Below are 14,643 nucleotides of genomic sequence, written 5' to 3' on the forward strand. Positions count from 1 at the left end.
TCATTGGGGGCACATACGTTTACTCCTTCAAAAAAGAACAATGACAAGCTCAGAGGTTCAATGAAGTCATGTTTTTATTGTCTGGCTCCCTAATGGTAATCCATTGAAAATTATAAACTCAATAGTATCAAGAGAAAACAGGTTTACCTTTCCTTTATGAAATGCTTTAAACACCATACGAATGATTAGATAGGACCAATAGATGTGCATAATCTGCAGTGTGATGAGAAGAAGATTTATGAAGCCCCAGGTTTTGTATGGTCCGATGATCTCCCAGCTTTCAAAAAACACAGACCTGATACTCCTGTAAAACAACCAGAAACGCATCACTGGGTTAAAGAGTCACAGGAGTAATAATCAAAAATGTGATCAAATTTGAATCATAGTGTAAATGAGGTTGATTTTTGTCTTCACCACTTGTCCGTTATAGATTTATTGAAATCAATGGAATAAAAATCAGGCGCGATCTCTAAAGGACAGGCAATCTGCCCTGCCAGATTGTAGCCAGGCAGTGAAGAAGAAAATCCAAGCCAATTAGTTGGTCCTCATTACCCATAGGATAAAAAAAGTAGACATAGCTGAAATCCATATTCGGTCCCAATGAGACTGCTAACTCCAAATTAGGCTTACTTACCAGTGACACCTGGAAAGAATTATGCATTAAATTACTCAAAACTAGCTTTAATACATTCTATCTTTTTGCTAAAATCAGCAAAGACAAAAATTACATCCCCAGATGCATTTTTTGGAGAGAGGCAAATGTTTGGCAGAAATGGTTTGGAAGACTTATGTGGCTTGTTGGGCCTAACGGCCTTTTTCTGCTCCTAAGGAATGTTTATGTCCTTTTCGTATGAGGACAGATGCTTTGCATTCCTTTTCCACTCTTGTACAGACCTCTTGCCACCTCAGCTGCTGAGAGCATGGGATCGATAGCCACAGACTTCTTTGCAACAGTTGCTCAAAAGACATGCACCTTAAGCAAGGAATGGCAAAAGCTTCATAAAATGGAGCACCTCGTTAGCAGTAACACTGAGAACCAGTGATACTCGGGCAAGTGAGTTTATGTGATAGGCAGTCCTGGAAATTGAACTTCTGAATTTCAGCTTTGCAATCAAAATCTTCAAATAAATTTGGGGCCATTTTTAAATTTCACCCCCTCTGCATGAAAGCTAGAAATCTGTCAGAGCACAGGAAAAGCAAATCAATATGAACCCTTTCCTCTTCAATGACCCGGAACAACACATCAGTCATACACAGCTCCTGCTCCTAGCCCCGGGGAATGTTTAATCCACCGCAGCTCGCCTTTCCATATGGCTGGCTTAGTTGCGAAAGGGGATAATTTCCTCTGTTCGTTATTTGTAATGAAATTGTAAACCGGTTCTTTATACACAAGATTAAAATTCACTACAAACAGCAAAGAGAGTTCCTGTATGAAACTTCAAAATTTTTTATGTATTGTTACTTTCTCATTCCAAAATGGATTTGCAACAGTTAACCTAAGTAGGCGGTATCTCCATTGCAATGTCATATGACAACTATTATTTTGTTATTGATATTTTTTTTTTTTAATTTGGACATATCCCAATTGTTTATGAATTTCAGCTTCACTGACAAAAAGCAATTTTTACAAACTAGTTAAAAATAATAAATATTTTTTTTGGCTATTTCTAACAGTGCGCATTCCTTCATCCAAACTATATAACAATCTTTGGCTGGGGGACAGCAGTGGACAACTTGTGTTATAACAGCTTAATGTGCTTGTCTGAAGTCCCTCTCTCTACTATCACAGTGGAGGTGCCAGCTCAATTATTTTATAATTGGCCCGGATTTTGCACTGGGTAATGATGGCGAACTGTGGGCGTTCGTTGTCATTACCCCTCTGAAACTGACTGTAACATCGGGATTTAGCGCATGCGCATTTAAGTGGGGAAATGCTAAAGTTGCGGTCAGCCATTCCCTCCCCGACACGCTGCACTGTGGACCACCCCCCCATAACCATAGCCGGCAATCAGTGAAATCAGTTGAACTGACAAAAACTTGAGCTTTTCCGATCCAATTGCGTTGTTAAACACCCCATTAAAAATTAAGCCTCGTTGGAATAGGTGCAACTAGGGTTTTAATAGCGTATTGACTGCTGAACAACCATTCTAAACCTGAAAAACAAATTTTATATTTGTGTAATGTCAAATTTCTCCATGATCGAACATTATTAGATTTTTTTAAATAATGAAAAACAAAATATTTTTATGTTTGTTTTATCATTTTCAGCTTCTACATTAATCCCGTGTATGTCCTAATCTTTATTTCGCTCTCTGTTAAAATTTTAAGAAGTGAATTGAATCAGTGCTTTTTATTTCCTGGATTGCTGTCTGAGAATTCTTCAATGTGACTTGCTGCTTAGACAGCTTGATGATGTCATTGCTACATTGCACTGGCGATATCCTATTGACAGCACTACAATCAATTTAACGTCGTTTTCGTGGTCAACAGCAGCTGACCGCAAATTCCAGGCTACTGTTAATGCCGCCACCAATATAACAAGAGAAGGGAATTTCAGATCAATCCATTGAGCATTCATCTGCAAATGTGGATATATTGGCCCCAAGTTTCCACATGATTTGCTCCTGATTTTTAGGAGCAACTGGTGGAGAACGGAGTATCTTAGAAATCGGAATTCTCCACATTTAAGTTTTCTGCAGTTCTAGTCAGGTAGAACAGTTTCACTTTTGAACAGAATTTTTTTTTCAAAAGGGGGCGTGTCCGGCCACTGACGCCTGATTTGAAAGTTTCCACAGTGAAAACGTACTCCAAACTAACTTAGAATGGAGCAAGTGAAGATTTTTGTAGGCTTGAAAAAACCTTGTCTACACATTAAAAAATCAGGCGCAGTTACAAATTAGGCGTCGGGAACGAGTTGAGGGGGGGGAGAGGGGGGGGGAAGGGAAGTCATTACATTCTACAATAAATCCTTAGTTATACTTATACAAATATTATACAAATAAATCCAACCCGAATAAAAATTTATAAACAAAGAAAAGATTAAATAAACCATGTTCCCACCTGTGTGAAAGTGCTTCAGGCAGGCCTTTCAGGCAGCGGTTTGCTGTTGGGTCCGACCGACGGCGGGCGTGCGGGGGGTGGGGGGAGGCAGGGAGAAAGCTGCAGGAAGCCTCAGAACTTGAGGCAGCCGTTTGCCGTCGGGACCGACGGACGGCAGGGGGAGAAAGCTGCAAGAAGCCTCAGTGCTGATCATGGAAGGGCAATGTGGTTTTATTAAAAAATGTTAAAAATTGAACAGCTACAAAGAATTTGAATAGTCTCAAACAAGTGCATGTGTCCCGTTTATCACAGTCTATCTTGAATTACAGAATGCACTCCCTCACACACAGAAATATCAAGAAAATTAAAATGCAAGCCTTTGCAAGGGTTCAATAAACAAATTTTCACTTTTTCTGCAGCACTTTTTAAAATGGCCGAGTGCCAATGTTTCCTTCAGACTGCGCGTGCGCGAACGCTCCAACGCGCACGCGCAGGGTTGCCGGCACAAAAAAAAAAACTCATTTAAATTGTACCCGCCCCCTCCTACTTACAAAATCGGCGCAACTGGTAGACTCCGCCCCCTGGGCGCCACGCCAAGCTGACATCGAGCTGCAAAGCACTCGAGAATAGCGCTTTTTTTTTTTTAGGCGCCGTTTTCGGCGCAAAAAACGGGCGCCCAGCTCGGAGGGGCGCCTGTTTTTGCCGCGTGTGGAAACTTGGGGCCCTAAAGTGGAATATTTAGTATTTTGGACTTCTCAAATTCAATCTATTTAAATCCAGTGAACACTTTGTCTTTTATATCCTTTTGCCCTTTCTACAAGACCATTTTAACCAAAAAGAAATGCAGCCCCTTGCTTTCACTAAGTTGGTAACAGTGACATGGAACTTGGGCTGCACAAATCAAGAAGGCTTGATTCCCAGTGTGTGCGGAGTTAGCTAGACAGACAAGGTTGTTTTCAGCCTTGACCGCTGAAAAATAGGTGTGTGCGCACATTGGGCGAGATCTGGAGCAGGCACGGCTTCGATGTGCTGCGTGGTCAAATAATCTGCTGACATTCACGGTCCAGGCTCATACACAAAGAATGAACCTTTAGTTGAGGTATCATAGAGTAACTGGAGTTTGTGGAACCATATCCCAACAGGAGTCAACACCCTCAAGAGACAAGGAGAAAAACAACATATAACCAGAAAAAAAAGGCAACCACTTCATTGGAAAATCTTGCCTCTCCTTGGCAAACATAGAAATTTAGCTTATCTATGCAAAGTTTCGGAGGATGTTACTTACATGATGGGGTATATTACCAGACGGGTCACGATGAAGACCACAGCAAACATCAAGAAGAAGATGTTACAGATGTTTTGCCATTTAGCATAGTTTGCCATTTTAGCAAGCTAGATTTAAACATAACAGTCATTAGTGTCCTGAATTTATAAGAAAGGAAAATTGCCCATGACATGTATATACACATGTAACTTGCAGGAAGTAGCCATTCAATGGGCAAGTTATCCATATTCCTTTTGTAAATCATGAAACACTATGAAAGAATGCATGTTTCTAGAGAAGCTAGGAGTTGCCATTGTCTCTAGCCAGATGACATTATTTACACACTTAAACCCAGTGGGTAGCTTAGTCAACTAACTAAATGGTTTTCAGTATTGTTTACGGATAGTGCAGAACTCAACACTACAAACTGTTTGCCAGAAATGTAAGGAGTTTTCTCACTTCAAGTGTTAGTGAGGCATTCACTAACACGTAAAGATGCAAATAATATACTCTCAGACAGAGAACATGGGTTTTGCACCTAATCTATAAATGATTCAATGGTGCCATTTTTCAGTTTTTCAGCTGCCTCCCTTTCTATTGGACCACTTATACTACACTACACATTTTAGGTTGGTACAACACAGATGTAAAAGTTGCAGTTATACAACTGAATGAAGTTGCTGATGTAAAGGCACATTGAATTTTCGTAAGCAATGTGAGACCAATCTGAGAAAGTAGTTTCACATCAACTGCAGCATAACTGAAATCTATCCAAGGTTTACACATGCTGCCTTCAAGACTAAATGAATTGACAGAGGGTAAAAAATGATATTCAGCAAATGTAGTTATGTGCAGGACTGGATGAATCTTAGGTATGCTCTCAGAATTCCCCTAAAGTTATGTTACTCACTATATTGTAGTTGATGGGATTATTCTCTTGACTCTGTCACCATTACCCAGAGGTTCCCTAGGTACTCTTTCCCCCACTGTGTTCCTTCTTCAGATCAATAATCTCTCAACTCATCATCCAACTTATCCACCTTTTTGCTGATGCTCACACTATATATTCATTAATTTCTAACATTTTGTTCTTCATTTATTGACATTCATCTATCTCCTCTATCCTCAACTGGAACGTCCACATCTCCTCCATTGTGAAACATGCCTCCAAGACGCTTGGTTTAATCTTTCTTCATAAAACAAATCAGGCTCGCATTGAAATGATATAACAAAAAAAATGTTAAAGCTAAAAGAGTTGGACAAGAAATGAATTAATTTTGGTGGAATGAAGAGACCTTGCTCAGACTAATTGGTTGAAAAAAAAAAGCAGATCAAACAATGGTCCCGTAATGACACATTTAAAAATGGGTTGGACAAAGGACAGCTTAAATATCATTCTGTAAGTGTACAAGAGAGTCTATCAGAGACTGGGGTATTATAGATAGAGATGTCAGAGCAAAGGTAAGGTTTTTAAAAAGAGACATCTGATAAATGTAAGGATGATAATACAAAAGAAGAGAAATATAAAAAGTATAAAAGGGAAATAAAAGGGAGATGAGGGAGGCTAAGAGAATATGAAAGAAGTTTGGCAAACAACATAAAAGGAAATACCAAGGGCTTTTATGAGCAGATAAGAAGTAAAAGGATAGTGAAAGACAAGGTGAGGCTGCTTAGAGATGAAAGGGCCATAACGTACTTGAAAGAGATGGAATGGCAGAAATGCTTAACAAGTATTTTGCCTTGTTTTTACAGCGAAGTTGAAAGTTAAGTTAATTGAAAGTAGGAATATCTGAGGCCGACAGGGAAACACTACTACTGGAGATAAATATTTAAAAGTGAAATTATACTTAAAAAGAAAGCTAATAGAACCAAAAGTAGCAAAGCTGCCAGGCCCAGACGGCATACATCCCAAAATATTGAATTAGGTTGGGGAAGACATAGCAGAAAGACCAACAATATATTTTTCAAAAATCTTTGGAAATTGTAATTCTGTCAAAGGACTGGACAGTGGCAAATGTTACATCCATGTTCAAGAAAAGTGACAGGGATAAGGCAGAAAGTTATAATAGAGTTAATCTTACCACGGTTATGCATGGGTAACCTTCTAGGGGTAGATCTTGACTTTGTGTAATAGTGTAAAACAGGTGATAGTGAGTTGGCAGTGCATTTAAATCTCTCACAATTTTTATGACTTCAATGGAGATGTAAAATGGGTGAGATGCAAAATGGACTATCACCCCGTATTGCACAAAGTCAAGATCTACTCCCTCGAATCCATAATATGGGATAAAATTGGTGAACACTTAGAAATGTAGGGCTAACTCGGGACAGTCAGATTGATTTATAAAAGGACAGGTCCTTTTTAACTAATTTAATTGAATTTTTGATGGAAATCAGTGTCTATTAAAGGGAATATGGTGGATGTTGTGTATATGGATTTTCCAAATGCAATTGCATAATGTGTCATGAAAATTATCCTGAGAGGATATGTTATCTTAAAATTAAAGCCCACATTTCCCTTTGGAGAATTACGAAATATGGTACTTTCTATTCAGGACTACAAGTGCCTCTCACTCTTCCAGAGTGGCATGGTGCCACTCTGATTTTCTCACTGGCATTGTGCCCATTAAAGGCCACATGCCTCAACTATTTAAGTGACACCATTCCACCATTTGGGATGGGCTCCACAATCCTACACTGCTACACTTTTGTGGCAGAGCACTGACCCTGCAATTTGGGGATTAATTAACTTAGGTGAGAGTGCAGTTAGAAAAGACCATGGAAGGGGAAGGGAATAGTAACTTTTCCACACAAAAAGTGTCATTAGAACATAGTCTGCTTTACTACAGGTGACTTTGGGACAGAAACATCACCTTGTTTAAAAACAGATTGAATAAGTATTTGGAAAGGAAGAATAGAAAGAATATTGGGAGAGGGATTAGAATAGACAGGACCAGTTGATGAGCAAATATCGGCCCAGGAGAATGAGTCAAATGGCTGCCTTCTATGTTGTCATTTCTAACGATTAAAAAAAAATACAATACCTTCAATTTAGCCAAATGGAAACAGACACCTGGGACCTGGTTACAGTCATTTAGCTATTGAGCCAAATACATTTGAAGCTGCCATTTTAAACAACAGTTTTGAAGAGCTGTTTTCATCACTCCATTAGACTGTAAGTGATACGGGTGTGTAATGTATATTATTTGTGGCAGTATCTATAGCGTAACTATGGAAAGCTGTGGCTTAGCAGAAACATTAATGGATTATGAAATGCTCCATCTTCAATGCCTATTTCTTACACCTACCTCTAAAACAATGTCAGCTGCATCATGCAAGAGGAGAATAATGCTCCCTGTCCGTGTCATGTTGGCAACATAAGCGATTGTAAGCAGCAGAATGGTGACGTGATGATGGACACACATGACAACAAAATCCTAAAGACAAAGAAGTGAAAGGTAACCCAGATTATTTGGATCTTAACTCTTTCCAGTACACTCATAGGATAGTCAGTTGGCTCAGTTCCCACTAATAATGTAATAGGCTGTAGATTGCAGCCCCAGCTTGTGCATAATACTCTTGCTCTCGGGTTAGATGAGTCAGAGTCCCATACCAGGAGCTTGAGCACATTATCTAGATTGACACTCCAGTGTAGTACTGAGGGAGTGCTGCATTGTTCGAGTTACCGTCTTTTGGAACTTCCTTAGAATTGTAATCACTAATTACAAAATCTCCTCAGATTGCTGTCGATGTTCATTTGATCACTACTAACCTACCAATTTTTCCCATCCCTCAGTACATCATTCCAAATAGTGCAATGAACCAGAACTAGAGGGTAGCATTCCACACTTTCGGTGGTGGAGTTGGGGAGTGTTAAAAGGAATGGGAAGAATAAGCACTAAAGTTCAAAGTACAGCATTTGAATTTTTTTTAAATCCCAAAGCTTAAGACGTTTTTATTTGACAGAATTTGTTTGCTCAATTTTTGCTTCTTCTTTCCCCCGTCCCAATTTTCTCTCTCCCCACCGCCGTCCCATCCTCCGCCCCACCCCCAGCCCACTCCATCCCTCCCCCGCCTCCTGAAAGCAGTGACTTGGCAGGATATAGTTTGACAGGCGCCACACTTGTCCAGTAATTTACTTAAGTGTGAGCCTTATCAGTGATGCCTGGATTGTCTAATTGGGGCCTATTGTGAGTGGGGGCAGGACTTTCACTTGCCATGGAGTTGCCCTCTGACCCCGACCAAACCTCTGGTCCCAAGGTCATTAACATACTAGAGACATAAAAGCTTAGCTGCATGCTAAGCTTGCTGTAGTCTCAGAATTCATTGAATAAGGATGGGAGGAGGCTCAAGTGGAGGGAGCATAAACGCCGGCATGGACTGTTGGGCTGAATGGTCTGTTTCTGTGTCGTATATTCTATGTAGTCTCAAAGGTCCCAGCAAAATTGTTAAAATTCCCTCACCTCCCACAATTTGTCTATCCATAGCACATGGCCTTGCTGCCAGCATCAGTTTTGTGCTCCCCTCATCTACCCGCTAAACACCGGATCCCTGGCCCCAACAGGTGGACCTTCACATCCAGCTGACACAAATGCCAGAAATATCCTGGAGGGCATATTTTTCTCATTGGCATGTCATTTACATGCACCCATTTACATACAGTGGGTTTTTCTGCTGGACTTGCCCACCAGAAGATGGCGGGATGGTGGGGAGGAGACGTGGGGAGGGAATACAGGAATGGGACACGCCATAGTTTGTCCCTGGGCAATTTGTCAGCCCCATCCGCTGGAAAAGCTGGTGGGACTGTGGCTGGAAAAATCGAACCTTGAGTGCCAGCGGGATACTTGACCGTGATGGAATTACACAGCAAGATCTAATCCTGGCTTCACCTGATGTCTGTGCACATGCAGTTTCCAACAAGAATCACTACAATGATCAGCAGCAAGAATCCTGCCTGCCTTTCCTCCTCCAAAATCCAGAGTCATTGAGGTGAATTTGTGTCACTGCTGAGCTCTGCTAAGTCAGAACAGGCACTCCTAGCCTATACTGCTCAGCACCACGCTGGAATATAGTCAAACACAATTCTTTAAATAGAATCATAGCAAACAACTTTATTTTGAGGATGGCACTGAAGTTATAGATATATGTAGGACCATTCCATCTGTGTGGAGACATGGTCAGATTGCAATGTTTATTCGATCATTTGTGGTAAAATCCAAGTCCGTAGTTTAGGTTCTCTAGACATGAAAGTGCTGCAGAGGGCTGTGAATGCATTGCGGGGACTATCCATGTGTCACTTCTAGTCCGCACGCTGTCGAGGGAGGAGCTTGTAAGCCTGTGACGTGTCACCTGCAGAGAGGAACCTTGGGACTATGGTACATGCAGTGAGGGATGTACACGAGAGGGCAAGTGCTACAAAGATCAGTGGTTGTGCTAGTAATCGGATCTTTCTTTCAATAGAAAGTATGTTTTATGATGCATTCCTGACTTTTATTTCATATTTTCATTCTTTTATTCAATTCCATGAGGTTCCATGGTACGCATTTTTGTGCGCTTCAGGAAAACCCCCCAATAGTTCATTGTTCAGATTAGAAGATAACACCCATCACAAACAACTTTGATTACTTGTGGGTTCAAGTCCCACTCCAGGAACTTTGAGCACATAAATCTTGGCTGACACTCCAATGCAGTGCTGAGAGAGTGCTGCACTGTCAGAGGTGCCGTCTTTCGGATGAGACATTAAACCGAGGCCCCGTCTGCCCTCTCAGGTGGACATAAAAGATCCCATGGCTCTATTTCGCAGAGCAGGGGAGTTATCCCCGGTTTCCTGGCCAATATTTATTCCTCAATCAACATAACAAAAACAGGTTATCTGGTCATTATCACATTGCTGTTTGTGGGAGTTTGCTGTGCACAAGTTGGCTGCCTTGTTTCCCACATTACAACAGTGACTACACTCCAAAAGTACTTAATTGGCTGTAAAGCACATTGAGACATCCGGTGATCGTGAAAGATGCTTTATAAATGCAAGTCTTTCTTTCTTTGTTTCTTACTTATTAGGACATGATAGAAACCTTTGACTGTTAAAACTCCCAACAACTATAATAGAATCACAATCCAGGGAAACATTCAGAACACCCAAAATAATTCCCCTGATTCAAATCATATGGTAGAGACTGAATTTTTTTTTTTCCTCTTTTGCCTCTGATGTTTATGTCCACCATCATAATTAAGATTTGAGGAATGGTATATGAGGAATTACTAGGAATACATCCCACAAAGACTCAACAACCATATTAGTGAATTTGTCCTGCAAGCAAGCCTAAAACAAGTTGAAAAATTAAAATAAATAGCGCCAAACATAACTAAATAACGGGGAGTTTAGATTTTAACTTATTAAAAACAAAACAAAAGAGCACTAATTTCCACTGCATTAGTGTTTATTTATTTATTTCTGATCATAGCCAAACTATAAATAGAAATAATGTCCAAGACCCATTGGATAGGATATATCATAAAGTACTCCACTGTTATTCAGTTCATTCTGCAATTGGATAAATGTGGTATTGGATGCATGCAGCACAGGCCCAGTTTTAGCCTCCCACATTTTTTCCCTTCTAGATTATATTTCCACACCATTGATTTCAACTAGGCATACAGTCTGGTGGGTGAGTCATATGTTTCGCTGTGATTTTGATACCAATCTTGCTCCAAACGCAACCAACAAGGAGGTACTTGTAATCTGAGCTCGGCACCCCATCGAGTGACCCTACTGAGTGTCGGAAAATCTCATCACCTGTTAGATTCAAGCAACCATTTGAACACCAGTCACCATCACTGTAATGTCATCATCTTGACTGCAACTTTAAAAAACCAACAATAGAAGGCGTGTGCGCGCATCATCATATGACCAGAGAGGTCAGCCTTACCTTTCGTTTAACATCAAAAAACTGTGAAAATATCAGTGACCCATAGAAAGCAAATTCCATCATGAAATGTATGTAAACTTCAAATGACAGTTCCTTCGAAAGAAGAAAAAAAAGATTTAACTTTCAGTTCTCAAGTAATTTTATTTTTTATTTTGAATGGTGCCAATATTTTCTTAAAGACACAGGCACTTAAAAAAGTAATCAAAAAAGCCATCTTTGATTATGTTTCTCAAACAATTGGGTTTCATTAAAAAAATTCTGCCTGTCTGGCAGAAAGCGCCCATAGGACTCACCCACCAACGTCCCACACCAATCCCGCAGGCTACGATTTTAACCTGCTCTTCTGAGCAGGCAAGGAGGATGCTCTCCAGTAACTGACCAGAGTTAAAATCAGGGGTTTTGTTACCACTGATTTGCAAAGGATAATCACCCAAATGTTAAACTATGAGTAGGTCAAAAATCACCTACCATTCCACTCAGTTTTTGTTTGACTTCTGTTTATATAGAACTTGGATATATTTCAAAAGTAAACTGAAACACTTAAGCTTTGCACCAGTTTTCAACTTTTATTTTTAAGACGGCGCAACTCGGTGAATAGTGTCAGCAGCTCTTTTCCATTTGTTGAACCCAATGTCAGCATCAAACACAAAGTCACGGGTAATGCACGTTACATGCAAGACAACGTTCTCTATACTGTGGTCCAACAATGTACCTTTACCCTACAGCTTTGTTCAGTTGTTGGCACTCTTGCCTTTGAGCCAGAAGTTGTGGATTGAAGTCCCACTCCAGGGCTTAACATTATAATAATTTCATTGAAGCGCCAACTTAATTATGCGGGAATGTTGCATTGTTACAGGTGGCACACTTTAGAGGAGATATGAAACCAGGGCCTGTCTACCTATTCAAGTGGATGCAGAAGATCCCATAGCACTATTGCAACAGGTACAGGATGCACTGGCCAACATTCTTCCCTCAACCAATACCAGCAAAAACAGATTAAATAATCGTTATCTGCTGTTTGTGGGATCTTGGTGTGTTAACACTGGCTGTTGCATTCGGTTATATAACAAAAGTGACTCCACTTCAAAAAGATAACTCATTGTATGTGAAGTGTTTTAATATGTCCTAACTACGTGATATGATATAATAATGCAAGCGTTTTTTTCTTTTGAACCTCAGGAAAACATACTTTGTCAGTATAGCTTTTGTTTTCCAGGTCATCCAACCTGATGACTCTCTTTGCTAATTATGGGTGGTTTTGCCCTGTTGCCTTGCACGCACTCGGATCCAAATTGAAATTGTCCAAACTTGTTTCATCTAGAACTACCATCGATGGTAAAATGAGGGCTCTTTCACCACATTAGGCTGGTGGACACAACCCTATTTTTAGGACAACATATGGTCACCCAGTCTTTTGCATGTCTGGTCAGCAAAGTGAACAAAGCCGGATAAATGGAATGTTCTTCTATTATGCATCCAGTGAGCATGTGTATTATCAGACACATGCTATAGGATATGTATTTATTCTGTAGTAGGGGTCCTTGACAACCAAATAAAACCAGATTTTCCATTTGACTAAGATTTTGTAGAGAAGTTCTTCCCACTTCTCATCAGTGTTTAAATAACATGCTAACCTAAAACTAACATATACTCTATCCTGAAAATAACTTAGAAAGTTTAATAACTTACTGCTGCCATCTTTAAAGTTTTTGGATGTATTCTCATTAAAAGTAATTTATGAATTACAAATTAGTTGGGTTGGGTCAGAACAAAATGAGTCTTAAGTTTATCTTTTTTCAGATGAGAACATGAAGCTGTTCTTCTACTGGAGGTGTGCTGTGAAAGAATCTGGCTTGACCTGAAAGAATTGTTGGAAGATTGGAGCTGGCCAAACCTGTCAGGTAGGCAGACTGGTCAGCGATCAGATCAACAATTAACATGTTCCTATGTAGGGAGATTGCTTGGGCAAGAAAGGAGACGTAGGTTTACAGTACTTTGCTATATAAAAAAAAAGCTACGAGTATAACAAAAACAATTTTAGGTTCAGTTAAGTAGAAGAAAACATGTAACAGGCCTAAATGTCAGAAAGGAAAAAAATCAAGAGATTACCATTGAATATGTAAAAGTCATTTCTATAACATTCTCTGCATGTATATGGAAAAAAATGCAATTTCTGGGCAGAAAAAGCTGTTGTTTAGACCTTTGCAGCAATCCAGGGGAGGTCACTGTGACTACATAATTAAATACAATTTGCACATTGGCTGCCAAGGTGAAGTAGGGATTGAACTGTCATAGTGTCAAAGTGTGAAGCTGACCATAAGTGTGATACAGCACAGTATTAACAATGCTCAGAGTGCAATGATCTGAGAAGGGCTCGTCTCAGAATAACAAAGGCATTCTTTTGCATGGCTAAGTCTCTGTCCTTCCCACCCCCAACTAAAGAGACAAGTAATAAATGAATTTGCTGCTCTGAATTAATTGCTGTGAGGTGCAAGAGATTAACCAAAGTTCCCCCCCACCCTTACAATGATATAGCCATGACCACGATCTCATTCTTTAGGTTACAGCCCTGGCTCAGTGGGTAGCCCTCTCGCCTCTGAGTCAGAAGGTTGTGGGTTCAAATCCCACTCTGGAGACTTTAGCACAAAAATCTAGGCTGACGTTCCTGTGCGGTACTGAGGGAGTGCCGCACTGTCGGAGGTGCCATTTTTCAGTGGAGATGTTAAACCAAGGCTGTGTCTGCTCTCTTAGGTGAATGTAAAAGATCCCATGGCACTATTTCAAAGAAGACCGGGGGAGTTGTCTCCAGTGTACTGACCAATATTTGTCCTTCAATCAACATAATAAAAACAAATTACCTGGCCATTGTCATTGCTGTTTGTGGGAACTTTCTGTGCTGAAATTGGCTGTTGCATTTCCTATATGACAACACTTTGGGACAATCAGAGGTTGCGAAAGGAACTATATAAATGCAAGTCCTTCTTTCTATATTTATCTGGGAGCACAGGGTGCAAAAGGACTTGTGCCATCACATCATTAATTTTAAGCAATACATAATAAAATAATTCTCACGTGAAAGGGATAGTTGTACCAGCACTCTCTGCTATCCCACAGCCATGGACTCTGGGGAGGAAAAAGTATACACAAATTAAAAAAATTATTATACTTGCAGGATAAAAGAATTTTTTAAAAACTTTTTATACAGAACTTTTTTCGAAATACATACATGAATTATCATTTGGACAAATGTGGATTAATTAAGGAAAGCCAGCACAGATTTGTTAAAGGCAAATCATGTTTAACTAATTTGATCGTGTTTTTTGATGAGGTTTGATGAGGGCAAGGCAGTTGACGTGGTGTACATGGGCTTCCAAAAGGAGTTTGATAAAGTGCCACTTAATAGGCTTGCAA

The 14,643-nt window shown here is 40.0% G+C and overlaps 1 protein-coding gene across 3 annotated transcripts in view; it reads right to left on the reverse strand.

Annotated features, from left to right (window-relative positions):
* Positions 1-14,643, reverse strand: part of LOC139233810 (ceramide synthase 6-like) — a 49,487-nt gene that overhangs the window by 9,993 nt on the left and 24,851 nt on the right. For all 3 annotated transcript variants that reach the window (XM_070864359.1, XM_070864357.1, XM_070864358.1), the window contains exons 6-10: positions 14,305-14,355; positions 11,233-11,325; positions 7,612-7,740; positions 4,325-4,431; positions 148-304 (exon numbers count right to left, since the gene is read on the reverse strand). In XM_070864359.1, coding sequence (XP_070720460.1) covers positions 148-304; positions 4,325-4,431; positions 7,612-7,740; positions 11,233-11,325; positions 14,305-14,355 — 537 coding nt within the window. The remainder of the gene's footprint in view (positions 1-147; positions 305-4,324; positions 4,432-7,611; positions 7,741-11,232; positions 11,326-14,304; positions 14,356-14,643) is intronic.

Source organism: Pristiophorus japonicus, chromosome 21, assembly GCF_044704955.1.
Source record: "Pristiophorus japonicus isolate sPriJap1 chromosome 21, sPriJap1.hap1, whole genome shotgun sequence".
Taxonomy (NCBI): Eukaryota; Metazoa; Chordata; class Chondrichthyes; family Pristiophoridae; genus Pristiophorus; species Pristiophorus japonicus.